Source organism: Culex pipiens, chromosome 2 (assembly GCF_016801865.2).
Source record: "Culex pipiens pallens isolate TS chromosome 2, TS_CPP_V2, whole genome shotgun sequence".
Classification (NCBI taxonomy): domain Eukaryota; kingdom Metazoa; phylum Arthropoda; class Insecta; order Diptera; family Culicidae; genus Culex; species Culex pipiens.
Genome location: NC_068938.1, coordinates 98,268,630 through 98,296,288, shown reverse-complemented (window position 1 = coordinate 98,296,288; position 27,659 = coordinate 98,268,630). Strand labels below are relative to the sequence as shown.

Genomic DNA, 27,659 nt, shown 5'->3' with positions numbered 1-27,659 from the left:
TTTTGAACTTCTTAATATCGGCAACTTAAGCTTAATTTGGGACCAAGTTGTGGGGACCGTGGTGTAGGGGTAAGCGTGATTGCCTCTCACCCAGTCGGCTTGGGTTCGATCCCAGACGGTCCCGGTGGCATTTTTCGAGACGAGATTTGTCTGATCACGCCTTCCGTCGGAAGGGAAGTAAATGTTGGTCCCGGACTAACCTACAAAGGTTAGGTCGTTAGCTCAGTCCAGGTGTAAAAGTCGTCTCCCTGGGTCCTGTCTCGGTGGAGTCGCTGGTAGGCAGTTGGACTAACAATCCAAAGGTCGTCAGTTCGAATCCCGGGGTGGATGGAAGCTAAGGTGTAAAAGAGGTTTGCAATTGCCTCAACAATCAAGCCTTCGGACACCTAGTTTCGAGTAGGAATCTCGCAATCGAGAACGCCAAGGCAATGCTGTAGAGCGAATAATTTGATTTGATTTCATTTTGGTATGATACCAAATTTAACTCTTGTAGCATTTTTAACACAATTTTTACAGGGATCAGGAATACCAAAATTGTGTATTAATACCAGAGAAAGATATTAATACGCATTTCCCTTGTTATTTACCCATGCTCGAGGTGTGTTTACTGTCCGTTTATACAGCGATATAAGGTATTTTTTTTAATCAAAAATGTGATTAAGTACGAGCATTAGCATTAAAAAACCAACTAGTTCTTTTAAAACAAGCTAGGATGCCTATAGTCGCCTTTTAGAGTTCACCAAATTTAAAGTGCGTTCTGTTTAGTAGACCCAAAATAGGGACAAATACTCTACATTAGCGTTTCATTTTTAAAAATCGAAAAGATAGGCTTTACGGAAACAACAATGGAGCATTTCCATTCGAGCAGTTTTTGCTTTTTTCTGCAATGTATTTCTTATGGAGCGAACTGTCAAAAACTGCTCGACTGCGGGTGTTCCATTAATACAGTCCAGACTCGATTATCCGAAGCCCTTGGAAAAAAACACTTCGAATAATCGAAATTTCGGATAATCAAATTATCGAAAAATCGAATCGCGTAAGAACAAATTTCTGTGTCTTATTTTTGATCAAGTATGACCAATAATCCACTCTAAAGTGACATGGAATTTTTGAATCCAAGATGGCGGTGACGAAACATTGAAAAAATACATTTTGTTATTTATTTAACAGGCAATTAATTATTCAAATTTGGTGAGGTCGCAGAACTCGAATTTTATGTAAAAACAAGAGACTTAAAAAATACGAAAAACAATTTGTTCGTGATTTGATTATCCCATACAAACCATCGGATAATCGAGTCTGAGCATCGTTCCAACTCATATAAGCCATTTTGGTGTATATGGAGCCAGTTTCACTCGATAATGACATTTGAGAAGGGCGTAAGTGTTTTAGATATTTTTGTATTTCGTAATTTAAATGTTTCTGTATCTCAAAGCCGTTGCATCGTATCAAAAAGTGTTCAAAGGCAAACTTGTAGGAAATTAGACGGGCTTTCCGAAAAAAATTCACTGAAAGAAAAAAACAATCCACTTTTTTGAGATTTTTTGATTTTTATGTTTAAAAATTTGACTTTTTTTGAGGGGGGCCCACGATTTTTTTTCGTTCAAATTTTTTGTGAAGTTAGCCTAAGATGTTACAGAAAGACTCACGAAAAATGCAGGATGGAGCAAATCACCTAAAAAAACACAAACATCATTAACTGAAACTGTTTTTTTAAGTGCTCTAAACGTCAATTTTTTTTTCAAATTTAAGGGTACACAGCAACCTAGGAAGTTGTTGTCTTCTTATTCAAAAATTTCTAACTTACGGACCCAATCCTGCTACAACCTGATTGCAAAAATAGTTAAACTATGTTGTAAAATATTTTGTAGACTGTACTTCAGGGGATGAATAAAAAATCGCATCGATAGTTCCCGTAGTTTTGAAGATACTAAAATGTCTGAAACAAAAATCTTGGTGCAAAAGCTCTGGTTGATGTGCACCGTTAATCAGAATAAGATAATTGTATGTATTATGAAATTATGATTTAAACCGTTTCAACTTTAAAATAATATGAAAATCCAAATTCACTATATTTCACGGTCCACCCCCCTCTCAGAAAACTCCACCGAAAAGTGGATAGTGTTTCAACTGAGAGCCTCGATGACGATCGTCCGACGCCCGACGACATCGAACCCGCTGCAGGCAACACAACCGTTGATGACCCGACCCCCTTGTTCCGCGTCGCCTACTGTTCGGGAAAAACTCCGACGAAAGTTTTTCCTTCTCGTTTGCGCCACGCCGTGCCACGTGCACTTGCCACCTTCCCGCGTCCCAAGAAGCTTTTTCGACACCTCAAGTCACGCGGCTCAACTCGCAGGTGGTGACCTGATTTTCGATTTTTGCAGTCTTTGTGGGGGTGAGATGTGGAAGGGAAGGAAGTGCTGCACTCAAAATTAATTTATTTTTCCATAAACTTTGTTAACATGTGATCGTCGGGGGATTTTAATCGACAAAAGAGGGTGGAGGAGGTGTGCAGCTCTTTGTGGCAAGGAACATTATTTTGGGACTTTCAGTTGTAAAAAGTTTTGCACAAGATTGATGAAATCCAGTTTATCAATTTGATGCCAATTTGATGTTTCACCACGTCTCAGTCGTAAATTTAATAAAATATCCGATGTTATCACATCTCACAAGAGCTTCTTTCCGGTCCCTTTCTTCCAGCGTGCCGGAAATCAAAAATTCTTCGAAGGAAATAACATTCACATGGTTTGCGGAATTAATTTGGCTCCCTCTCGGAAAACATCACGGGGATGCTGCAGAGACCCAATTTTCCCGACCGCAAGGTCGGAAAAACAAAAGCAAATCAAACAACGATATCAGAGCTTTTTTCTCTCCCTACTTCCACACTGACACACAAACGCTCAAACACATTTCAAAAGTCAGTCGACGAAAGGCAACCAGATATCTAAATTTCCACGCCAATTTCCCATTCTCCTTCCTCTTTCTCATTTTTCCCTCGGTTTTTCTCATAAATATTCAAGCACCATACAATTTCTTTCATTTCTTGTTTCCTTTCTCAATTTCCACATGTTTAGCTTTTATTTGCCCTCTGCCAGGCTGAGCTTTTCCAGGCGGAGCTGGATTTTTCATCTTTCATTACTGCCCTCGTATCATCTGAATACAAATAAGTTTATGATGATTTTTACCTCTATCCTACCACTACAGACACGGTAGCCATCGTGGCGCGGCAGTCGCACCGGTTCGGTAGAAGACGTTCCCTTTACCTAGTTTTCCGCATTTTTAGATTCCACGTACTCACTTGATTTCACTTTTACCCAATAAGCCGACTTACCTTACCCTTTTTCCAGAGCGGGGAGTTTTTTCCCAGTTCTAAAAAAAATGTCACTTTCACCACTGACGTACACCTACGATTGGCAAGATAAGATAGAGGGGAATTTTAAAGCATTAGAAGGAAGAAAACTTGGAAAAAATATCTTTATTTTTTCTGCGAGCGGAAATGGATCCAAATTCACAGGAAAAGCTTAAAATAAAAGATCATTTTGGAATGCGAAAGTAAGCGCAAGATGATTAAAATAAGTCGAACTGCATCTCAAAACTATAATTTTTAACTATTAAAATTTGCTAAATCAAATTTCAACTTTAACCGTGCCTTGGATATTTGACTGTTGACTACCGAGTAGGGCAAATAAGGAGAGTGCTGAAAAAAGACAAGTTATGCAACGAGTTTGATATGTTTAGCAATTCCGGAAAGTAGTATAGATTTTTTTAGTGAAACGTTTGTTTCTCCGCATAAATGATATTTGTCGTCAAGAAAAGTGTCAATCTGCAAAACACAATCGAAAAGTGATTCTAAAACAGTCTAAATTTGTTTCATTGCTAAAAATAACAGTTCTGAAAAGTACTTTTTGCAATTCCGCCGTGAAACCACATACTGTCATTCTCGAGCGATGAAAAGTAATAATACTTTTCAATACCAGTGCTGAAAAGTTTAACTTTTCATCACTAGTATCGAAAAGTAACATGTTTCAATATATTTTTTGGTTCTGAACGTTGAATTTAATTAACACATGGATGTTTGACATAAAATTACACTCAGAAAGCTTATTAATATACAAATACTAAAAATTTCCATATTTTTGTTTGTTTTGAACGGCAAATAAAAGCAAATAAAAAGAAACGAATGTAAAAATTTTAAATGTCTGTATGAAAAAACTTAGATTGGTGTCTAAAAATGTACAGAAAGACACTCAATTTAAATTTTAATCAGTTTTTACTGTCGAAACTTGAGGAACATCATTAAAATTGATTTTTTTAAGAAAGCAAATTGATCATACTTAAAATGAAGATTGCTGCATATATTTTGAAACATTAAAAAAGATCCCAAAATGAGTCTAAAAATCAGGGATTATCACTATATTTTTTTCTAATTCCAAAGTGCCCAAATTCAAAGAAAATCGAATTGTAAACTATTAAATGAATATTTCTCTAAACTGTCTAAATTTTTGCGTTTATAAAATTAATTTAAAAAATTTTTTAAAATATTTGAGCAAAGGTGCACAACAACGCAAAAGTTTTTTTTTTGTAAAGATTTGCATCCAAATCTCGCTTCAATTAATTTTATCATGCCTCATTTTTTTTGTGTTTTTTTTTTGTGTTAAGGAAATTTTATTTTTAGTTTATAAAATAAAGGGTTTTTATTTAAATTTAATTTTAAACAAATCACAATAAAAATAAATCAACACCAATTTTATAAGGTTGTTTTCCAATTCTTTTTGCTCCAAAATACTTATTTACTCGTGAGCACAAATCAAATGCAACGCAAAACTGCTCTGACCATTTCCTACCGTTTGTCCTTTCCACACCAATCGCTACTGAATTACTCTTTTTTGCTCTCCCTCTCACTCGAATCGGATAGCGAATGGCTCAGAGAGGCTGATTGAGCTTTGTCGCTTAAAGCTGACTCAAAATAGTCTGCGATAAGCTTTGTTTTTATCATTTATTGAACTGCTAAAAATCAATGTTATCAAAAATATTTGACGCATTTGACAGCAAATTCCACCATGTCAAATACAAATTTATGGCAAATTGTGGTAGAACAGGCCAACTTAGCGCCGCACTAGTATTTTAGTAGACTCTCATCTCTGAACACATTCGTTTGTGACTGTGGTCGACGGACAGAGTACACCCAAAGTTCAAGACCGTGCGGATGGTCCTCCCGAAAAGGAACGTGAGGAAAGTACTATTTTACGAGAGTAAAGACCTCTCGCGCTACAACAGAAACAAATCGTGTTCATCATGAGTAATATGATTAAGAATTTTGATCACACACACACACATAATTTGGTCAGTTTTCATTTCTGAATCGATAGGCTTACATGAAGGTGAACGTTATACAATTAACATTCCAACGCCCAAGGCTCCAAAAAAGTTGGAACGGTAACTTCAACTCGCTGGTTCTCGGGCATAACTCAACCAATCAAGATGATTCTTCTTTCCAGTGATTTGTTAGAATGTCTAGATGATCCTAGAACTTGGCAGAACTTAATTTGATCAAATCTGTAATTTTTGCGATCAAAAACATCGTTCCAACTTTTTTTTCGCGTGTAAAAAAAAATTCGCCAAAAATTCCGCGGAGGCAGTCGTTTTGAAAAAAGGTGGAACGATGTTTTCGGTCGCAGAAATTACAGATTTGATCAAATTAAGTTCTGCAAAGTTCTAGGATCATCTAGACATTCTAACAAATCACTGGAAAAAAGAATCATCTTGGTTGGTTGAGTTATGCCCGAGAACCAGCGAGTTGAAGTTACCGTTCCAACTTTTTTGGGAGGCTTGGGCGTCCGTGTAAGTTGGACATGCGTTGGGCGTTCCAGTGTTAAACGATCAATCAAGTCAAATCAAATGAAAAAATGACCCTTCTGGGTCAATGTAGATTCAAAAAGTACATTAAATTTCCCTTAAATAACATGTTCCAAAATTTTTACAGTCGAGTAACGGAAAATGGCAGAATTTTTAAAACATTTTCAGTGTGAAAATGCATTTTTCGGAATTCTGAGTACGCCATCAAATCGAGCGTCTAATTTTACATAAAAGTCCCTTTGACACCAAATTTCTATCTCATCACCGTTTTCACCGCCCCTCCGCCACGTGGTATAAAAAAACGGACCTCGGATTTGTGATCAGGGGCAAAAGTTACCCCTTAGGACAAAGTTTCACGCAAATCGAAGAGGAGTCGGGGCAACTTTTCCCGATTTTGTGTGAGTTGGTAGTGAATTACCCTAATAATAAAAAAAGGTATTCTCAAGATTAATAAAAACAAACAAAATTTTGACAAACAGAACAATATACTGTTTATTAACTCAATTTTACAGAAATTTAACAAAAATTTTCCAAGTTAACAATACCGAACCCCCTTCTCTCCTACAGCACCAATTGCTCTACAATTCGCAATCGCTCCAATTGTGCTGCTGCCTTCTTCCAGGGAGTTCAACCCCCGTCGGATCAAATTGGATTCGAACACTGATTGCAATCCTCCATGTCGGGCTGGAACTCCTCGATTTGTAGTGTGGTTTCGAAAAAGTCGTACTTTGCATGAACGGTGCGCGTCGCCTCCTGGAGCACCGACTCGGTGTTGGTGTTGGGCGCTGTTTAGGGGGTGAGGAAAATCCGGGGAAAAAGAGAGGTGAGAAAAATTAAATCAGTCACTGTACGGAGTTGAGCTTTTTGATAGAGCTTTCTTTGAAAGAGTTTTGAACAGTTACACCTGGAAGGAGGAAAATTTGTATTCTTGTTAAGATTTTCAATCGCTTTCAATTGAATGCTTGGTCCAAGGTTCTTTACTTCAACCAAAAGACCTTAATCTCAAATCTACCTGATGTTCTGCATTTCCCGAAATCGTCAATTTGTTAGCCAAAAACATTATCATCCTTAAATCACGATTTTAAGCTTTGACTACTCTTGAGTTGGTACGAGTCAACCCAAGACCTCCATAAATTGCGACCCAATTCGACCGAATAAAATCTTTCGAACCCTCCGACTTGGTAGGCACCACGTTCGAAACCCTCCAAATATACATTTACAGAACCAACCCCTCCACCCCAACAAAAAAAAACCCAAAAACGGAAGTCGGAAGCACAGAGCGCGCGGCGAAACGACATGCAAATATACTCACCGACAGCCAAATGAGCCGACAGCGCAATCTTGTTGATGCTGAGTGCCCATATCCTTAAATTATGTACCCGTACGACACCGCCGATCTGGAGGAACGTTCCCATAACTTCGGTGTAATCGAGATACTTGGGTGTACCCTCCATCAGGACCTGCGAAGAATAAGAGGGGGAATAAGAAAACTATACTCAGAGGAAAAAGGAAAAGGGAAGCGAAGCCACCCCGAAATCGGATCAGGAGCAATAAAAATAAAAACTGGGTAAAAGTGGATGCGAGAGCGCGAGTGGGGCAAAAAAGATACGCGCATAAAAATTCCGACATGTTTCGGTGGCCGGAGGGAGGAGCTTTTACACGTAAGGGAATTAAGGGGTAGGTGTATGCTGAATTAAAACTTTAAGAGAAATTAATGAATTAATGAATTAATTAATTTAAGAGAAATTAATGAATTAATAATTAAGAGAAATTAAAGTTTCAAAATAAGTCAAAAACAGTTAAATGTTATGTAATGGTTTTCAATTTATTGCTATACATTGTTGATTTTTATGCGCAGTTTTTTAATCCTTAAACTTGGGAGAGTTTGGTTAAAATCTTAACTTGCGCAGAGTGTTTAAAGACTTCGTAAATATATAAATAAACAAGTAAAATATATTTTTTAGGATACATAGAACATAGAAATCATACTTATAACGTTCAGATGTGGATATCATTCAACATTATTTTCTGACTTTTTGAAGCTTTAGACAGGTTGTAAAGATTCACAAAATTTCCGTAAAAATAAAAAAAAATATTTTTTTAATTATCGAAATTTTTTTTTTGTTTTTTATAAATTTTTATGAAAATTCCGTTTGTCCTTTTACAAATCTGCATCAAATGTTTAACAAAAAGTCGAAAGACATGGTCGAATGGATAAAAGTTCGAATGCCAAGACGTCGTATGGACAAATGGTCGAAAGTGGACAAAAGGTCGAATGAAACAAGACATCAAAATGACCCAAGGTTGATAATTTTTTAAAAATATTTTTCATATAAAAAAACTTCAAAATGAGCCTAAATATTGAAAATGAGTTAAGTTATAAAATTATTGCTTTTTAATTAATTTCACCTCGCTTTTTAATTTCTATTTGAAGGAATAGAAACCTTTAATGTTTGAGTCATTTTTTTTTTTTTTAGGATTAAGATATGAACTTTTAAAACATATTATATTTTGGAAGTCAGACTTTCTTTAACACTTGTAGCCCCAACGGGGTCAACAATGTTGGAAATGCATTTTCACCGGCTCATACAACCCTTGGAAAAAAGGTGGAAATGCATTTTTTATTATAACTTAAGGTAGACGCATCTGTTTTGGATCTACAGATTTGTTGTAGGTGATTCTTGACATCCTTCCGGATCGAATGCAACAAGAATAATCCAAATCGGTTGAGTTTTCGCCGAGATTTAGCCTGATGAAGTTGCATTTCCAACTTTTTTGACCCCCTTGGTGCTTCGCGTACCCCGTTAGTGCTACAAGAACAGCTTTTGTTGGAAAGAATGGAAAAAAAAAAAACAGAATAGTTCGTTTTTGAAGAATGGATAAACTCACAACATATTTCAGATCCCCCTACCCTTCCCAGTTTTAAAACAAATCCCTCTCCCTACTGACCACGAGTCATTGACATTCACATTGACACAGAAAATCCTCTATAATTATTCTTAGAAATTTGAAAAAAAAAAGATTTCTTGAATAATATAAACCATGTTGACCAAAGTATGGCCCGCGGGCCAAACGTGGCCCGCGAGGTGATTTTTTGTGGCCCGCGGAATTACTTCTTCAAAATTAAGGTATTTAAAACTTTTGCTAATCTTTTTTACTTTTTGTTGATAATGTGTGATAAAAGTGAAACTAGTATTATATAATATTCGTCAAACATTTTTGGCAATTCAGGCTTTCAGGATTTAGACAGACTAAATTATGAAATCGAAAGAAATTTGGCTGTTACAAGTATTTTAAAAAGCTTTTTTCGACAACCATCCCTTCGCCCATCATTGAGAATTGACTCGAATAATCAAGGGCAAAAATATGTTTTCTAAAAATTTCAAAGTATCCCTAGAAAGTTGAGTGCAATCAGCTGAAATCAATTAAAAATGCATTCCTCTGCGTTTAGAATCATTTTGAGCATGTTCTGGTACACAAAAAAAAATGTTTTTAGTGAATTTTCGCTGAAATGTTTTATTGTCAAATCTTACGTTCTAAAGAAAAAAAAATGATTGCAATTCAACTTTACGGGTGCTTAAAACATTTTCGAACATTTTTTTCGTTGAAATGCTGAAATTCTGGCTTTCAAGCGATTTTTTATTAGTCCCACTAAATTTAAAGATAAAATTACGCCGTTACATAAATTAGGCAGATTACATGTCGCCATTTTCGAAATATAAAAAAAAACTTTAAAATTGTATTGAGAACACAAGTAAATTCATATCAAAACTCTTTTTTCTTCAAATACCTAAAACAATACAATTAACAATACACAGCAAAAAATAATGTAAAAATGGAAGGTTGAAAACAGAATGTTGAAAAAAAGAATGATGAATTTTACCTCTATAATTGTTGAATAACGAAATTATTTTTTGTCAAACAGGTTTTACACAAAAAATGTGTAATATTACCTATTTTTTGATGAATATTCAACATTATTTTTGCTACTCGTATACTTGAGTAATATTCATCAAATTTAGGTACAATATTCAACCATCTTTTGACCCAGGGACTTTGACAACTGTCAAACGCAACGTTTTGAAAAGTGGTTGGCAGAAGCCTGTCGGATCGTGATTCAATCGTCGCGTGTCCGGGAGTTTTGGTCGCTCGTGCGTCAAACAATCGTTGCAGATTCTGTGCCGTCGTCGTTGTGTGTTTTGGTGAGTTTGTGTTGGTGCTTCTTCCGGATCGGTCTGGAGGAAGGTGCCAGTGCGTCCGGGTGTTTACGTCCAGGAATCGTCGCAGATTCCGCGCCGCCGTCGTCGTTTATTTTGGTGAGTTTGTGTTGGTGCTTCTTCCGGATCGGTCTGGAGGAAGGTGCCAGTGCGTCCGGGTGTTTACGTCCAGGAATCGTCGCAGATTCCGCGCCGCCGTCGTCGTTTATTTTGGTGAGTTTGTGTTGGTGCTTCTTCCGGATCGGTCTGGAGGAAGGTGCCAGTGCGTCCGGGTGTTTACGTCCAGGAATCGTCGCAGATTCCGCGCCGCCGTCGTCGTTTATTTTGGTGAGTTTGTGTTGGTGCTTCTTCCGGATCGGTCTGGAGGAAGGTGCCAGTGCGTTTGGGTGTTTACGTCCAGGAATCGTCGCTGATTCCGTGCCGCCGTCGACGTTTGTTTTGGTGAGTTTGTGTTAGTGCTTCTTCCGGACTGGTTTGGAAGAAGAGTCCGGGTGTTTTGGCCACTTGCGCATCCAAGAATCCTTGAAAAGTGGTGCTTTTTTGGTTAAGTTTGAAGGAAGTTGCTTGTCGAGTTTTGGGGTTTGAACAGTTCACGAAGAATCTGATGTACGATCCATTTATTTCAGGATAGTTGGTTAGTCGGGATGATTTGATTATTGTACTTATTCATCCAAAATATAATGAAAAATTGAATTTTTCAACAAACGTTAAATTTGAAGTAAATTACCTCATGTTCATTTTGTAAGTAAAAACAGGACTAATAAATTCCTAATATATTGTTTTTAATTATTTCTCTGAGTGTTATCAAATTGGCTTGGTGAGAAGCATTCTTTGATGGCCCCTCTCGCGTAACACGCATCACTTTTCGGTTTCTGGATTGACACCGCAACAGTTAAGAGTCCTAATGACAATTTTAAATATCATTAAACATATTTTTTTTCTTCACAATTAAACATAATTATCAACTTATCTTTACAGCTTCTCAGAACAAACGACTCTTGGGAAATGCCAAAGCCAACGTGGAAAAAGCAGCAGCCATAACTGTGCAGAATTTGTTTTTTCGGATCTAATCACCATTAGTCGACGTCTATTTCCACTTTTAGATAAGTTTTGTTTTCTTAAGAATATGACACTTTGTAAAAAAATCGTTTTTTTTTGCAGGTGGATATTTCATGTGTCTCAAGGATTTCAACTGGTGAAACTTCGTGTGGGAAGGTAGCTACTGCTTGCAGCATTTTTTTGTAAGTACACAGCAAAAACATCCGATGGTAAAATCGCAGGCACATCAGCATTATGAAAAAAGTAATTTATCATTACACTTTGCATGTACAATTTTTGGAAACACAAAAAAGGTGCCACCGATGGGATTCAAACCCAACATTAACAGTATGGACTGGCGCCTTAGCCCGATCGCAATCAGACAGATGAAGAATTAAAAGGATAAACGAATCTATGAGCTTGACATATCGGTCAAGTAGATTTCCCATACTGATGGGCTACATATGCCAGAGTGTAATATTACATAAAATTTCATAAAATAATGCAAAATATATTTTACAACCAGGCTTTTTACACGCAGTCAGATTAATACTTTTTTTGCTGTGTAAATTGCATGGTATCTTGTTTTCATTATTCAGGATCCTCCTCCTTTTTGGACTCAATATTGTACTGACGATGAATAACGTCTTACTCGAAGGTGCTGGGGTACCACTTCGCAGAGAATAGTGCTTCAGATTTCAAACGCTAATATTTCGGTCCAGACGAATTTAAAATGCACGTATTATACATTCGGTTCAAAATTTGTCAGAATTTTCTATCAAACTTCCTGCAATCGCACAAATTTATGTCCAACATTGTTCCCTTCTCTCTGTTTTGAGTGTTAAAACAATTCAGTTGTAATGCATACAATTTTAAAGCGAAGTTGGCTTTAAGCAAACACATAATTTAATATCTAGTTATATCAGTGCTTTCACTTTTTGTATACTATTAAAGAAATGGCTCAGTCCTAAGTCGTACAATTTATGCAAAATTATTTACTCTGGCTTAAATAATTTTCCGATTTCTGCTTCTCCAAATTTGTCGACTGCAAATCGTGAAAAAGGTTTGATTCCGCCTACAAAGGCTCTGACTTAGCAGCTCTGCTGAAATTATTTTCAATCTTGTGCAATGTTTATAAACAAATAATTAATTGAATAATTATTGAATTCCAACGATATACCTTAAGGTAAAACGGGAAAGCAGCGCCATATTGAAACCACGACTAGCATTTTTGGAAGCACCTTTAAAGAAAACACCGTAACTTAAACATGTTCTGTCTGTTGCAGACGCTAAATAGGTCGATAGCGAGCAACCTGTCGAGTTCAGACATTTATTAAAGTTGAACAAAAGTTGTCCAAGAACTGGCGTTCCGTCTAACCTTAAAGTAATATTTGCTAAAAAACTAACTCGGGTCCTTAGAGCGATCAAGCAGTTGGCCGCTAACTGATTGCCACCCACAAAGTACCCTGAAAGTCATGAAAAAAATATTCGTTTGAATCATATGTTTTATTTACGTTCTCTGAAATGGATGACAGTTCAATACCTATCCTTCCACTTTCTCAGCCACAAATTACACATTTTTTAATGCAATAATACACATTCTTTCGTAAAATTCAACATTTTTGCAGTAAATTTCATCATTTTTCTAGGTAAATTTCATCATTATTTGAGGTAAATTTCATCATTTTCTGATGAAAATTCATCATTTTCTAAGGTAAAATTTATCATTTTTTTTGCCACAATATCTGTCACCATTTCCTGATGAATATTACCATCATTTTTTTTTCTGTGTATCCTTCCACTTTCTCAGCCACAAATTACACATTTTTTAATGCAATAATACACATTCTTTCGTAAAATTCAACATTTTTGCAGTAAATTTCATCATTTTTCTAGGTAAATTTCATCATTATTTGAGGTAAATTTCATCATTTTCTGATGAAAATTCATCATTTTCTAAGGTAAAATTTATCATTTTTTTTGCCACAATATCTGTCACCATTTCCTGATGAATATTACCATCATTTTTTTTTCTGTGTACCTATAGAAAAAAGCCAAATTATGTTTTCTATTATTTTTATTGAAATGAAAAAATACAAAAAAATAAAACTGTGATGTATTTGCTAGCCTTATAAATTAAAACAACATATTTTTTGAGCACCCCTGCCTTAAATGTTAGTTCAACCATATGAACAATTATCTAATAAATCGGCAGATTTCGACCATTCTTATCTTTTGTATTTTTTTTATTTTTTGTATTTTTTTATTTAGCTCAAACTTTATGACCGAAACCTATTTAACCTATGACCGAAGAAGCTATTTTGTGCCTTTTGTCCATTCATACATGTCTCCATATAATTTTGGCAGATGTTCATACAAAAATGGTACGTAAATACTCCAAAATCTGTTACTTTTGAAGGATTTATTTTTATCGATTTGATGTCAGGACTATTCAGAAAAAAATGGAACACTGTTTTTTTTTTTTTGCTGATTTTTAAATTAACCTTTTTTCACTAAATTCAATTTCCCGAAATCCGCATTTTATTTTATTTTTCATATGTTTTAGGGGACAAAAAACCACAAGTTTTAAGCCATAAAAAAATTGAATTTTGGTCAAAACTTTTTTTTACTTCAGTTTGTAATGTAAAATTGAATTAAAAAGTACCTTACAGATTTTTTGATAAAGTGCACCGTTTTCAAAAAACGGCCACATCAAGTTTGATTTTAACTGAAAAATTCTCGTTTTTCTATTTTTTTTAAATAGTGTTCATGATTGTTCATTAGGGTGGTCCAAATCAAATATTAGCCCATCACTAGGCTGAATTCCAAATTTGAGCTCATTCTGACCAAGGGAATCCCTCCCTCTGATTGCAACAAAAAAAGCTGAACCAGTGACAAATCTATATCCACAAAGGGGAAGTTTAAAATTTGTTCTGTCGACGAAAAGTTTCATTTTGAAGTTAAAAATCAGTGCCGTATTGTATAACTTACAATATTGATGCATTTTGTTTAACGTTTCATCGGTAAGTTTTCTCATGTCATGTTTGTCATGAAAAGTATGGCAGTGATTGACACTTTGAAGTGCAGTGCTTCTGGGGACGCGCAGTCCTGTTTTTTCGCGATAATTTTCGTCTCTTTTGTGTGGCTGTTTGTGTGCATGGGGTGATTGGTCAGTATAATTGAATAATGCCGTCATAAGTGCAGTGCTTCTGGGGACGCGCAGTCCTGTTTTTTCGCGATAATTTTCGTCTCTTTTGTGTGGCTGTTTGTGTGCATGGGGTGATTGGTCAGTATAATTGAATAATGCCGTCATAAGTTCAGTGCTTCTGGGGACGCGCAGTCCTGTTTTTTCGCGATAATTTTCGTCTCTTTTGTGTGGCTGTTTGTGTGCATGGGGTGATTGGTCAGTATAATTGAATAATGCCGTCATAAGTGCAGTGCTTCTGGGGACGCGCAGTCCTGTTTTTTCGCGATAATTTTCGTCTCTTTTGTGTGGCTGTTTGTGTGCATGGGGTGATTGGTCAGTATAATTGAATAATGCCGTCATAAGTTCAGTGCTTCTGGGGACGCGCAGTCCTGTTTTTTCGCGATAATTTTCGTCTCTTTTGTGTGGCTGTTTGTGTGCATGGGGTGATTGGTCAGTATAATTGAATAATGCCGTCATAAGTGCAGTGCTTCTGGGGACGCGCAGTCCTGTTTTTTCGCGATAATTTTCGTCTCTTTTGTGTGGCTGTTTGTGTGCATGGGGTGATTGGTCAGTATAATTGAATAATGCCGTCATAAGTTCAGTGCTTCTGGGGACGCGCAGTCCTGTTTTTTCGCGATAATTTTCGTCTCTTTTGTGTGGCTGTTTGTGTGCATGGGGTGATTGGTCAGTATAATTGAATAATGCCGTCATAAGTTCAGTGCTTCTGGGGACGCGCAGTCCTGTTTTTTCGCGATAATTTTCGTCTCTTTTGTGTGGCTGTTTGTGTGCATGGGGTGATTGGTCAGTATAATTGAATAATGCCGTCATAAGTGCAGTGCTTCTGGGGACGCGCAGTCCTGTTTTTTCGCGATAATTTTCGTCTCTTTTGTGTGGCTGTTTGTGTGCATGAGGTGATTGGTCAGTATAATTGAATAATGCCGTCATAAGTGCAGTGCTTCTGGGGACGCGCAGTCCTGTTTTTTCGCGATAATTTTCGTCTCTTTTGTGTGGCTGTTTGTGTGCATGGGGTGATTGGTCAGTATAATTGAATAATGCCGTCATAAGTGCAGTGCTTCTGCGGACGCGCAGTCCTGTTTTTTCGCGATAATTTTCGTCTCTTTTGTGTGGCTGTTTGTGTGCATGGGGTGATTGGTCAGTATAATTGAATAATGCCGTCATAAGTGCAGTGCTTCTGGGGACGTGCAGTCCTGTTTTTTCGCGATAATTTTCGTCTCTTTTGTGTGGCTGTTTGTGTGCATGGGGTGATTGGTCAGTATAATTGAATAATGCCGTCATAAGTGCAGTGCTTCTAGGGACGCGCAGTCCTGTTTTTTCGCGATAATTTTCGTCTCTTTTGTGTGGCTGTTTGTGTGCATGGGGTGATTGGTCAGTATAATTGAATAATGCCGTCATAAGTGCAGTGCTTCTGGGGACGCGCAGTCCTGTTTTTTCGCGATAATTTTCGTCTCTTTTGTGTGGCTGTTTGTGTGCATGGGGTGATTGGTCAGTATAATTGAATAATGCCGTCATAAGTGCAGTGCTTCTGGGGACGCGCAGTCCTGTTTTTTCGCGATAATTTTCGTCTCTTTTGTGTGGCTGTTTGTGTGCATGGGGTGATTGGTCAGTATAATTGAATAATGCCGTCATAAGTGCAGTGCTTCTGGGGACGCGCAGTCCTGTTTTTTCGCGATAATTTTCGTCTCTTTTGTGTGGCTGTTTGTGTGCATGGGGTGATTGGTCAGTATAATTGAATAATGCCGTCATAAGTGCAGTGCTTCTGGGGACGCGCAGTCCTGTTTTTTCGCGATAATTTTCGTCTCTTTTGTGTGGCTATTTGTGTGCATGAGGTGATTGGTCAGTATAATTGAATAATGCCGTCATAAGTGCAGTGCTTCTGGGGACGCGCAGTCCTGTTTTTTCGCGATAATTTTCGTCTCTTTTGTGTGGCTATTTGTGTGCATGAGGTGATTGGTCAGTATAATTGAATAATGCCGTCATAAGTGCAGTGCTTCTGGGGACGCGCAGTCCTGTTTTTTCGCGATAATTTTCGTCTCTTTTGTGTGGCTGTTTGTGTGCATGGGGTGATTGGTCAGTATAATTGAATAATGCCGTCATAAGTGCAGTGCTTCTGCGGACGCGCAGTCCTGTTTTTTCGCGATAATTTTCGTCTCTTTTGTGTGGCTGTTTGTGTGCATGGGGTGATTGGTCAGTATAATTGAATAATGCCGTCATAAGTGCAGTGCTTCTGGGGACGCGCAGTCCTGTTTTTTCGCGATAATTTTCGTCTCTTTTGTGTGGCTGTTTGTGTGCATGGGGTGATTGGTCAGTATAATTGAATAATGCCGTCATAAGTTCAGTGCTTCTGGGGACGCGCAGTCCTGTTTTTTCGCGATAATTTTCGTCTCTTTTGTGTGGCTGTTTGTGTGCATGGGGTGATTGGTCAGTATAATTGAATAATGCCGTCATAAGTTCAGTGCTTCTGGGGACGCGCAGTCCTGTTTTTTCGCGATAATTTTCGTCTCTTTTGTGTGGCTGTTTGTGTGCATGGGGTGATTGGTCAGTATAATTGAATAATGCCGTCATAAGTGCAGTGCTTCTGGGGACGCGCAGTCCTGTTTTTTCGCGATAATTTTCGTCTCTTTTGTGTGGCTGTTTGTGTGCATGGGGTGATTGGTCAGTATAATTGAATAATGCCGTCATAAGTTCAGTGCTTCTGGGGACGCGCAGTCCTGTTTTTTCGCGATAATTTTCGTCTCTTTTGTGTGGCTGTTTGTGTGCATGGGGTGATTGGTCAGTATAATTGAATAATGCCGTCATAAGTTCAGTGCTTCTGGGGACGCGCAGTCCTGTTTTTTCGCGATAATTTTCGTCTCTTTTGTGTGGCTGTTTGTGTGCATGGGGTGATTGGTCAGTATAATTGAATAATGCCGTCATAAGTTCAGTGCTTCTGGGGACGCGCAGTCCTGTTTTTTCGCGATAATTTTCGTCTCTTTTGTGTGGCTGTTTGTGTGCATGGGGTGATTGGTCAGTATAATTGAATAATGCCGTCATAAGTGCAGTGCTTCTGGGGACGCGCAGTCCTGTTTTTTCGCGATAATTTTCGTCTCTTTTGTGTGGCTGTTTGTGTGCATGGGGTGATTGGTCAGTATAATTGAATAATGCCGTCATAAGTTCAGTGCTTCTGGGGACGCGCAGTCCTGTTTTTTCGCGATAATTTTCGTCTCTTTTGTGTGGCTGTTTGTGTGCATGGGGTGATTGGTCAGTATAATTGAATAATGCCGTCATAAGTGCAGTGCTTCTGGGGACGCGCAGTCCTGTTTTTTCGCGATAATTTTCGTCTCTTTTGTGTGGCTGTTTGTGTGCATGGGGTGATTGGTCAGTATAATTGAATAATGCCGTCATAAGTTCAGTGCTTCTGGGGACGCGCAGTCCTGTTTTTTCGCGATAATTTTCGTCTCTTTTGTGTGGCTGTTTGTGTGCATGGGGTGATTGGTCAGTATAATTGAATAATGCCGTCATAAGTTCAGTGCTTCTGGGGACGCGCAGTCCTGTTTTTTCGCGATAATTTTCGTCTCTTTTGTGTGGCTGTTTGTGTGCATGGGGTGATTGGTCAGTATAATTGAATAATGCCGTCATAAGTGCAGTGCTTCTGGGACGCGCAGTCCTGTTTTTTCGCGATAATTTTCGTCTCTTTTGTGTGGCTGTTTGTGTGCATGGGGTGATTGGTCAGTATAATTGAATAATGCCGTCATAAGTGCAGTGCTTCTGGGGACGCGCAGTCCTGTTTTTTCGCGATAATTTTCGTCTCTTTTGTGTGGCTGTTTGTGTGCATGGGGTGATTGGTCAGTATAATTGAATAATGCCGTCATAAGTTCAGTGCTTCTGGGGACGCGCAGTCCTGTTTTTTCGCGATAATTTTCGTCTCTTTTGTGTGGCTGTTTGTGTGCATGGGGTGATTGGTCAGTATAATTGAATAATGCCGTCATAAGTGCAGTGCTTCTAGGGACGCGCAGTCCTGTTTTTTCGCGATAATTTTCGTCTCTTTTGTGTGGCTGTTTGTGTGCATGGGGTGATTGGTCAGTATAATTGAATAATGCCGTCATAAGTGCAGTGCTTCTGGGGACGCGCAGTCCTGTTTTTTCGCGATAATTTTCGTCTCTTTTGTGTGGCTGTTTGTGTGCATGGGGTGATTGGTCAGTATAATTGAATAATGCCGTCATAAGTGCAGTGCTTCTGGGACGCGCAGTCCTGTTTTTTCGCGATAATTTTCGTCTCTTTTGTGTGGCTGTTTGTGTGCATGGGGTGATTGGTCAGTATAATTGAATAATGCCGTCATAAGTGCAGTGCTTCTGGGGACGCGCAGTCCTGTTTTTTCGCGATAATTTTCGTCTCTTTTGTGTGGCTGTTTGTGTGCATGGGGTGATTGGTCAGTATAATTGAATAATGCCGTCATAAGTTCAGTGCTTCTGGGGACGCGCAGTCCTGTTTTTTCGCGATAATTTTCGTCTCTTTTGTGTGGCTGTTTGTGTGCATGGGGTGATTGGTCAGTATAATTGAATAATGCCGTCATAAGTTCAGTGCTTCTGGGGACGCGCAGTCCTGTTTTTTCGCGATAATTTTCGTCTCTTTTGTGTGGCTGTTTGTGTGCATGGGGTGATTGGTCAGTATAATTGAATAATGCCGTCATAAGTTCAGTGCTTCTGGGGACGCGCAGTCCTGTTTTTTCGCGATAATTTTCGTCTCTTTTGTGTGGCTGTTTGTGTGCATGGGGTGATTGGTCAGTATAATTGAATAATGCCGTCATAAGTGCAGTGCTTCTGGGACGCGCAGTCCTGTTTTTTCGCGATAATTTTCGTCTCTTTTGTGTGGCTGTTTGTGTGCATGGGGTGATTGGTCAGTATAATTGAATAATGCCGTCATAAGTTCAGTGCTTCTGGGGACGCGCAGTCCTGTTTTTTCGCGATAATTTTCGTCTCTTTTGTGTGGCTGTTTGTGTGCATGGGGTGATTGGTCAGTATAATTGAATAATGCCGTCATAAGTGCAGTGCTTCTGGGGACGCGCAGTCCTGTTTTTTCGCGATAATTTTCGTCTCTTTTGTGTGGCTGTTTGTGTGCATGGGGTGATTGGTCAGTATAATTGAATAATGCCGTCATAAGTGCAGTGCTTCTGGGGACGCGCAGTCCTGTTTTTTCGCGATAATTTTCGTCTCTTTTGTGTGGCTGTTTGTGTGCATGGGGTGATTGGTCAGTATAATTGAATAATGCCGTCATAAGTTCAGTGCTTCTGGGGACGCGCAGTCCTGTTTTTTCGCGATAATTTTCGTCTCTTTTGTGTGGCTGTTTGTGTGCATGGGGTGATTGGTCAGTATAATTGAATAATGCCGTCATAAGTTCAGTGCTTCTGGGGACGCGCAGTCCTGTTTTTTCGCGATAATTTTCGTCTCTTTTGTGTGGCTGTTTGTGTGCATGGGGTGATTGGTCAGTATAATTGAATAATGCCGTCATAAGTGCAGTGCTTCTGGGGACGCGCAGTCCTGTTTTTTCGCGATAATTTTCGTCTCTTTTGTGTGGCTGTTTGTGTGCATGGGGTGATTGGTCAGTATAATTGAATAATGCCGTCATAAGTTCAGTGCTTCTGGGGACGCGCAGTCCTGTTTTTTCGCGATAATTTTCGTCTCTTTTGTGTGGCTGTTTGTGTGCATGGGGTGATTGGTCAGTATAATTGAATAATGCCGTCATAAGTGCAGTGCTTCTGGGGACGCGCAGTCCTGTTTTTTCGCGATAATTTTCGTCTCTTTTGTGTGGCTGTTTGTGTGCATGGGGTGATTGGTCAGTATAATTGAATAATGCCGTCATAAGTTCAGTGCTTCTGGGGACGCGCAGTCCTGTTTTTTCGCGATAATTTTCGTCTCTTTTGTGTGGCTGTTTGTGTGCATGGGGTGATTGGTCAGTATAATTGAATAATGCCGTCATAAGTTCAGTGCTTCTGGGGACGCGCAGTCCTGTTTTTTCGCGATAATTTTCGTCTCTTTTGTGTGGCTGTTTGTGTGCATGGGGTGATTGGTCAGTATAATTGAATAATGCCGTCATAAGTGCAGTGCTTCTGGGGACGCGCAGTCCTGTTTTTTCGCGATAATTTTCGTCTCTTTTGTGTGGCTGTTTGTGTGCATGGGGTGATTGGTCAGTATAATTGAATAATGCCGTCATAAGTGCAGTGCTTCTGGGGACGCGCAGTCCTGTTTTTTCGCGATAATTTTCGTCTCTTTTGTGTGGCTGTTTGTGTGCATGGGGTGATTGGTCAGTATAATTGAATAATGCCGTCATAAGTGCAGTGCTTCTGGGGACGCGCAGTCCTGTTTTTTCGCGATAATTTTCGTCTCTTTTGTGTGGCTGTTTGTGTGCATGGGGTGATTGGTCAGTATAATTGAATAATGCCGTCATAAGTGCAGTGCTTCTGGGACGCGCAGTCCTGTTTTTTCGCGATAATTTTCGTCTCTTTTGTGTGGCTGTTTGTGTGCATGGGGTGATTGGTCAGTATAATTGAATAATGCCGTCATAAGTGCAGTGCTTCTGGGGACGCGCAGTCCTGTTTTTTCGCGATAATTTTCGTCTCTTTTGTGTGGCTGTTTGTGTGCATGGGGTGATTGGTCAGTATAATTGAATAATGCCGTCATAAGTGCAGTGCTTCTGGGGACGCGCAGTCCTGTTTTTTCGCGATAATTTTCGTCTCTTTTGTGTGGCTGTTTGTGTGCATGGGGTGATTGGTCAGTATAATTGAATAATGCCGTCATAAGTGCAGTGCTTCTGGGGACGCGCAGTCCTGTTTTTTCGCGATAATTTTCGTCTCTTTTGTGTGGCTGTTTGTGTGCATGGGGTGATTGGTCAGTATAATTGAATAATGCCGTCATAAGTTCAGTGCTTCTGGGGACGCGCAGTCCTGTTTTTTCGCGATAATTTTCGTCTCTTTTGTGTGGCTGTTTGTGTGCATGGGGTGATTGGTCAGTATAATTGAATAATGCCGTCATAAGTTCAGTGCTTCTGGGGACGCGCAGTCCTGTTTTTTCGCGATAATTTTCGTCTCTTTTGTGTGGCTGTTTGTGTGCATGGGGTGATTGGTCAGTATAATTGAATAATGCCGTCATAAGTTCAGTGCTTCTGGGGACGCGCAGTCCTGTTTTTTCGCGATAATTTTCGTCTCTTTTGTGTGGCTGTTTGTGTGCATGGGGTGATTGGTCAGTATAATTGAATAATGCCGTCATAAGTGCAGTGCTTCTGGGGACGCGCAGTCCTGTTTTTTCGCGATAATTTTCGTCTCTTTTGTGTGGCTGTTTGTGTGCATGGGGTGATTGGTCAGTATAATTGAATAATGCCGTCATAAGTGCAGTGCTTCTGGGGACGCGCAGTCCTGTTTTTTCGCGATAATTTTCGTCTCTTTTGTGTGGCTGTTTGTGTGCATGGGGTGATTGGTCAGTATAATTGAATAATGCCGTCATAAGTGCAGTGCTTCTGGGGACGCGCAGTCCTGTTTTTTCGCGATAATTTTCGTCTCTTTTGTGTGGCTGTTTGTGTGCATGGGGTGATTGGTCAGTATAATTGAATAATGCCGTCATAAGTGCAGTGCTTCTGGGGACGCGCAGTCCTGTTTTTTCGCGATAATTTTCGTCTCTTTTGTGTGGCTGTTTGTGTGCATGGGGTGATTGGTCAGTATAATTGAATAATGCCGTCATAAGTGCAGTGCTTCTGGGGACGCGCAGTCCTGTTTTTTCGCGATAATTTTCGTCTCTTTTGTGTGGCTGTTTGTGTGCATGGGGTGATTGGTCAGTATAATTGAATAATGCCGTCATAAGTGCAGTGCTTCTGGGGACGCGCAGTCCTGTTTTTTCGCGATAATTTTCGTCTCTTTTGTGTGGCTGTTTGTGTGCATGGGGTGATTGGTCAGTATAATTGAATAATGCCGTCATAAGTGCAGTGCTTCTGGGGACGCGCAGTCCTGTTTTTTCGCGATAATTTTCGTCTCTTTTGTGTGGCTGTTTGTGTGCATGGGGTGATTGGTCAGTATAATTGAATAATGCCGTCATAAGTGCAGTGCTTCTGGGGACGCGCAGTCCTGTTTTTTCGCGATAATTTTCGTCTCTTTTGTGTGGCTGTTTGTGTGCATGGGGTGATTGGTCAGTATAATTGAATAATGCCGTCATAAGTGCAGTGCTTCTGGGGACGCGCAGTCCTGTTTTTTCGCGATAATTTTCGTCTCTTTTGTGTGGCTGTTTGTGTGCATGGGGTGATTGGTCAGTATAATTGAATAATGCCGTCATAAGTGCAGTGCTTCTGGGGACGCGCAGTCCTGTTTTTTCGCGATAATTTTCGTCTCTTTTGTGTGGCTGTTTGTGTGCATGGGGTGATTGGTCAGTATAATTGAATAATGCCGTCATAAGTGCAGTGCTTCTGGGGACGCGCAGTCCTGTTTTTTCGCGATAATTTTCGTCTCTTTTGTGTGGCTGTTTGTGTGCATGGGGTGATTGGTCAGTATAATTGAATAATGCCGTCATAAGTGCAGTGCTTCTGGGGACGCGCAGTCCTGTTTTTTCGCGATAATTTTCGTCTCTTTTGTGTGGCTGTTTGTGTGCATGGGGTGATTGGTCAGTATAATTGAATAATGCCGTCATAAGTGCAGTGCTTCTCGGGACGCGCAGTCCTGTTTTTTCGCGATAATTTTCGTCTCTTTTGTGTGGCTGTTTGTGTGCATGGGGTGATTGGTCAGTATAATTGAATAATGCCGTCATAAGTGCAGTGCTTCTGGGGACGCGCAGTCCTGTTTTTTCGCGATAATTTTCGTCTCTTTTGTGTGGCTGTTTGTGTGCATGGGGTGATTGGTCAGTATAATTGAATAATGCCGTCATAAGTGCAGTGCTTCTGGGGACGCGCAGTCCTGTTTTTTCGCGATAATTTTCGTCTCTTTTGTGTGGCTGTTTGTGTGCATGGGGTGATTGGTCAGTATAATTGAATAATGCCGTCATAAGTGCAGTGCTTCTGGGGACGCGCAGTCCTGTTTTTTCGCGATAATTTTCGTCTCTTTTGTGTGGCTGTTTGTGTGCATGGGGTGATTGGTCAGTATAATTGAATAATGCCGTCATAAGTGCAGTGCTTCTGGGGACGCGCAGTCCTGTTTTTTCGCGATAATTTTCGTCTCTTTTGTGTGGCTGTTTGTGTGCATGGGGTGATTGGTCAGTATAATTGAATAATGCCGTCATAAGTGCAGTGCTTCTGGGGACGCGCAGTCCTGTTTTTTCGCGATAATTTTCGTCTCTTTTGTGTGGCTGTTTGTGTGCATGGGGTGATTGGTCAGTATAATTGAATAATGCCGTCATAAGTGCAGTGCTTCTCGGGACGCGCAGTCCTGTTTTTTCGCGATAATTTTCGTCTCTTTTGTGTGGCTGTTTGTGTGCATGGGGTGATTGGTCAGTATAATTGAATAATGCCGTCATAAGTGCAGTGCTTCTGGGGACGCGCAGTCCTGTTTTTTCGCGATAATTTTCGTCTCTTTTGTGTGGCTGTTTGTGTGCATGGGGTGATTGGTCAGTATAATTGAATAATGCCGTCATAAGTGCAGTGCTTCTGGGGACGCGCAGTCCTGTTTTTTCGCGATAATTTTCGTCTCTTTTGTGTGGCTGTTTGTGTGCATGGGGTGATTGGTCAGTATAATTGAATAATGCCGTCATAAGTGCAGTGCTTCTGGGGACGCGCAGTCCTGTTTTTTCGCGATAATTTTCGTCTCTTTTGTGTGGCTGTTTGTGTGCATGGGGTGATTGGTCAGTATAATTGAATAATGCCGTCATAAGTGCAGTGCTTCTGGGGACGCGCAGTCCTGTTTTTTCGCGATAATTTTCGTCTCTTTTGTGTGGCTGTTTGTGTGCATGGGGTGATTGGTCAGTATAATTGAATAATGCCGTCATAAGTGCAGTGCTTCTGGGGACGCGCAGTCCTGTTTTTTCGCGATAATTTTCGTCTCTTTTGTGTGGCTGTTTGTGTGCATGGGGTGATTGGTCAGTATAATTGAATAATGCCGTCATAAGTGCAGTGCTTCTGGGGACGCGCAGTCCTGTTTTTTCGCGATAATTTTCGTCTCTTTTGTGTGGCTGTTTGTGTGCATGAGGTGATTGGTCAGTATAATTGAATAATGCCGTCATAAGTGCAGTGCTTCTGGGGACGCGCAGTCCTGTTTTTTCGCGATAATTTTCGTCTCTTTTGTGTGGCTGTTTGTGTGCATGAGGTGATTGGTCAGTATAATTGAATAATGCCGTCATAAGTGCAGTGCTTCTGGGGACGCGCAGTCCTGTTTTTTCGCGATAATTTTCGTCTCTTTTGTGTGGCTGTTTGTGTGCATGGGGTGATTGGTCAGTATAATTGAATAATGCCGTCATAAGTGCAGTGCTTCTGGGGACGCGCAGTCCTGTTTTTTCGCGATAATTTTCGTCTCTTTTGTGTGGCTGTTTGTGTGCATGGGGTGATTGGTCAGTATAATTGAATAATGCCGTCATAAGTGCAGTGCTTCTGGGGACGCGCAGTCCTGTTTTTTCGCGATAATTTTCGTCTCTTTTGTGTGGCTGTTTGTGTGCATGGGGTGATTGGTCAGTATAATTGAATAATGCCGTCATAAGTGCAGTGCTTCTGGGGACGCGCAGTCCTGTTTTTTCGCGATAATTTTCGTCTCTTTTGTGTGGCTGTTTGTGTGCATGAGGTGATTGGTCAGTATAATTGAATAATGCCGTCATAAGTGCAGTGCTTCTGGGGACGCGCAGTCCTGTTTTTTCGCGATAATTTTCGTCTCTTTTGTGTGGCTGTTTGTGTGCATGGGGTGATTGGTCAGTATAATTGAATAATGCCGTCATAAGTGCAGTGCTTCTGGGGACGCGCAGTCCTGTTTTTTCGCGATAATTTTCGTCTCTTTTGTGTGGCTGTTTGTGTGCATGGGGTGATTGGTCAGTATAATTGAATAATGCCGTCATAAGTGCAGTGCTTCTGGGGACGCGCAGTCCTGTTTTTTCGCGATAATTTTCGTCTCTTTTGTGTGGCTGTTTGTGTGCATGGGGTGATTGGTCAGTATAATTGAATAATGCCGTCATAAGTGCAGTGCTTCTGGGGACGCGCAGTCCTGTTTTTTCGCGATAATTTTCGTCTCTTTTGTGTGGCTGTTTGTGTGCATGGGGTGATTGGTCAGTATAATTGAATAATGCCGTCATAAGTGCAGTGCTTCTGGGGACGCGCAGTCCTGTTTTTTCGCGATAATTTTCGTCTCTTTTGTGTGGCTGTTTGTGTGCATGAGGTGATTGGTCAGTATAATTGAATAATGCCGTCATAAGTGCAGTGCTTCTGGGGACGCGCAGTCCTGTTTTTTCGCGATAATTTTCGTCTCTTTTGTGTGGCTGTTTGTGTGCATGGGGTGATTGGTCAGTATAATTGAATAATGCCGTCATAAGTGCAGTGCTTCTGGGGACGCGCAGTCCTGTTTTTTCGCGATAATTTTCGTCTCTTTTGTGTGGCTGTTTGTGTGCATGGGGTGATTGGTCAGTATAATTGAATAATGCCGTCATAAGTGCAGTGCTTCTGGGGACGCGCAGTCCTGTTTTTTCGCGATAATTTTCGTCTCTTTTGTGTGGCTGTTTGTGTGCATGGGGTGATTGGTCAGTATAATTGAATAATGCCGTCATAAGTGCAGTGCTTCTGGGGACGCGCAGTCCTGTTTTTTCGCGATAATTTTCGTCTCTTTTGTGTGGCTGTTTGTGTGCATGGGGTGATTGGTCAGTATAATTGAATAATGCCGTCATAAGTGCAGTGCTTCTGGGGACGCGCAGTCCTGTTTTTTCGCGATAATTTTCGTCTCTTTTGTGTGGCTGTTTGTGTGCATGAGGTGATTGGTCAGTATAATTGAATAATGCCGTCATAAGTGCAGTGCTTCTGGGGACGCGCAGTCCTGTTTTTTCGCGATAATTTTCGTCTCTTTTGTGTGGCTGTTTGTGTGCATGAGGTGATTGGTCAGTATAATTGAATAATGCCGTCATAAGTGCAGTGCTTCTGGGGACGCGCAGTCCTGTTTTTTCGCGATAATTTTCGTCTCTTTTGTGTGGCTGTTTGTGTGCATGGGGTGATTGGTCAGTATAATTGAATAATGCCGTCATAAGTGCAGTGCTTCTGGGACGCGCAGTCCTGTTTTTTCGCGATAATTTTCGTCTCTTTTGTGTGGCTGTTTGTGTGCATGGGGTGATTGGTCAGTATAATTGAATAATGCCGTCATAAGTGCAGTGCTTCTGGGGACGCGCAGTCCTGTTTTTTCGCGATAATTTTCGTCTCTTTTGTGTGGCTGTTTGTGTGCATGGGGTGATTGGTCAGTATAATTGAATAATGCCGTCATAAGTGCAGTGCTTCTGGGGACGCGCAGTCCTGTTTTTTCGCGATAATTTTCGTCTCTTTTGTGTGGCTGTTTGTGTGCATGAGGTGATTGGTCAGTATAATTGAATAATGCCGTCATAAGTGCAGTGCTTCTGGGGACGCGCAGTCCTGTTTTTTCGCGATAATTTTCGTCTCTTTTGTGTGGCTGTTTGTGTGCATGGGGTGATTGGTCAGTATAATTGAATAATGCCGTCATAAGTGCAGTGCTTCTGGGGACGCGCAGTCCTGTTTTTTCGCGATAATTTTCGTCTCTTTTGTGTGGCTGTTTGTGTGCATGGGGTGATTGGTCAGTATAATTGAATAATGCCGTCATAAGTGCAGTGCTTCTGGGGACGCGCAGTCCTGTTTTTTCGCGATAATTTTCGTCTCTTTTGTGTGGCTGTTTGTGTGCATGGGGTGATTGGTCAGTATAATTGAATAATGCCGTCATAAGTGCAGTGCTTCTGGGGACGCGCAGTCCTGTTTTTTCGCGATAATTTTCGTCTCTTTTGTGTGGCTGTTTGTGTGCATGAGGTGATTGGTCAGTATAATTGAATAATGCCGTCATAAGTGCAGTGCTTCTGGGGACGCGCAGTCCTGTTTTTTCGCGATAATTTTCGTCTCTTTTGTGTGGCTGTTTGTGTGCATGGGGTGATTGGTCAGTATAATTGAATAATGCCGTCATAAGTGCAGTGCTTCTGGGGACGCGCAGTCCTGTTTTTTCGCGATAATTTTCGTCTCTTTTGTGTGGCTGTTTGTGTGCATGGGGTGATTGGTCAGTATAATTGAATAATGCCGTCATAAGTGCAGTGCTTCTGGGGACGCGCAGTCCTGTTTTTTCGCGATAATTTTCGTCTCTTTTGTGTGGCTGTTTGTGTGCATGGGGTGATTGGTCAGTATAATTGAATAATGCCGTCATAAGTGCAGTGCTTCTG

At 40.3% G+C, this 27,659-nt stretch overlaps 1 protein-coding gene across 2 annotated transcripts in view; it reads right to left on the bottom strand.

The window, feature by feature from the left end:
- Nucleotides 1–6,355: 6,355 nt before the first annotated feature.
- Nucleotides 6,356–27,659, bottom strand: part of LOC120416872 (zinc transporter 2-like) — a 144,759-nt gene continuing 123,455 nt past the window's right edge. For both annotated transcript variants that reach the window (XM_039578767.2, XM_039578768.2), the window contains exons 7-8: nucleotides 7,172–7,319; nucleotides 6,356–6,644 (exon numbers count right to left, since the gene is read on the bottom strand). In XM_039578767.2, the coding sequence (XP_039434701.1) occupies nucleotides 6,502–6,644; nucleotides 7,172–7,319 (291 nt within the window). In that variant the 3' untranslated portion in view covers nucleotides 6,356–6,501. The remainder of the gene's footprint in view (nucleotides 6,645–7,171; nucleotides 7,320–27,659) is intronic.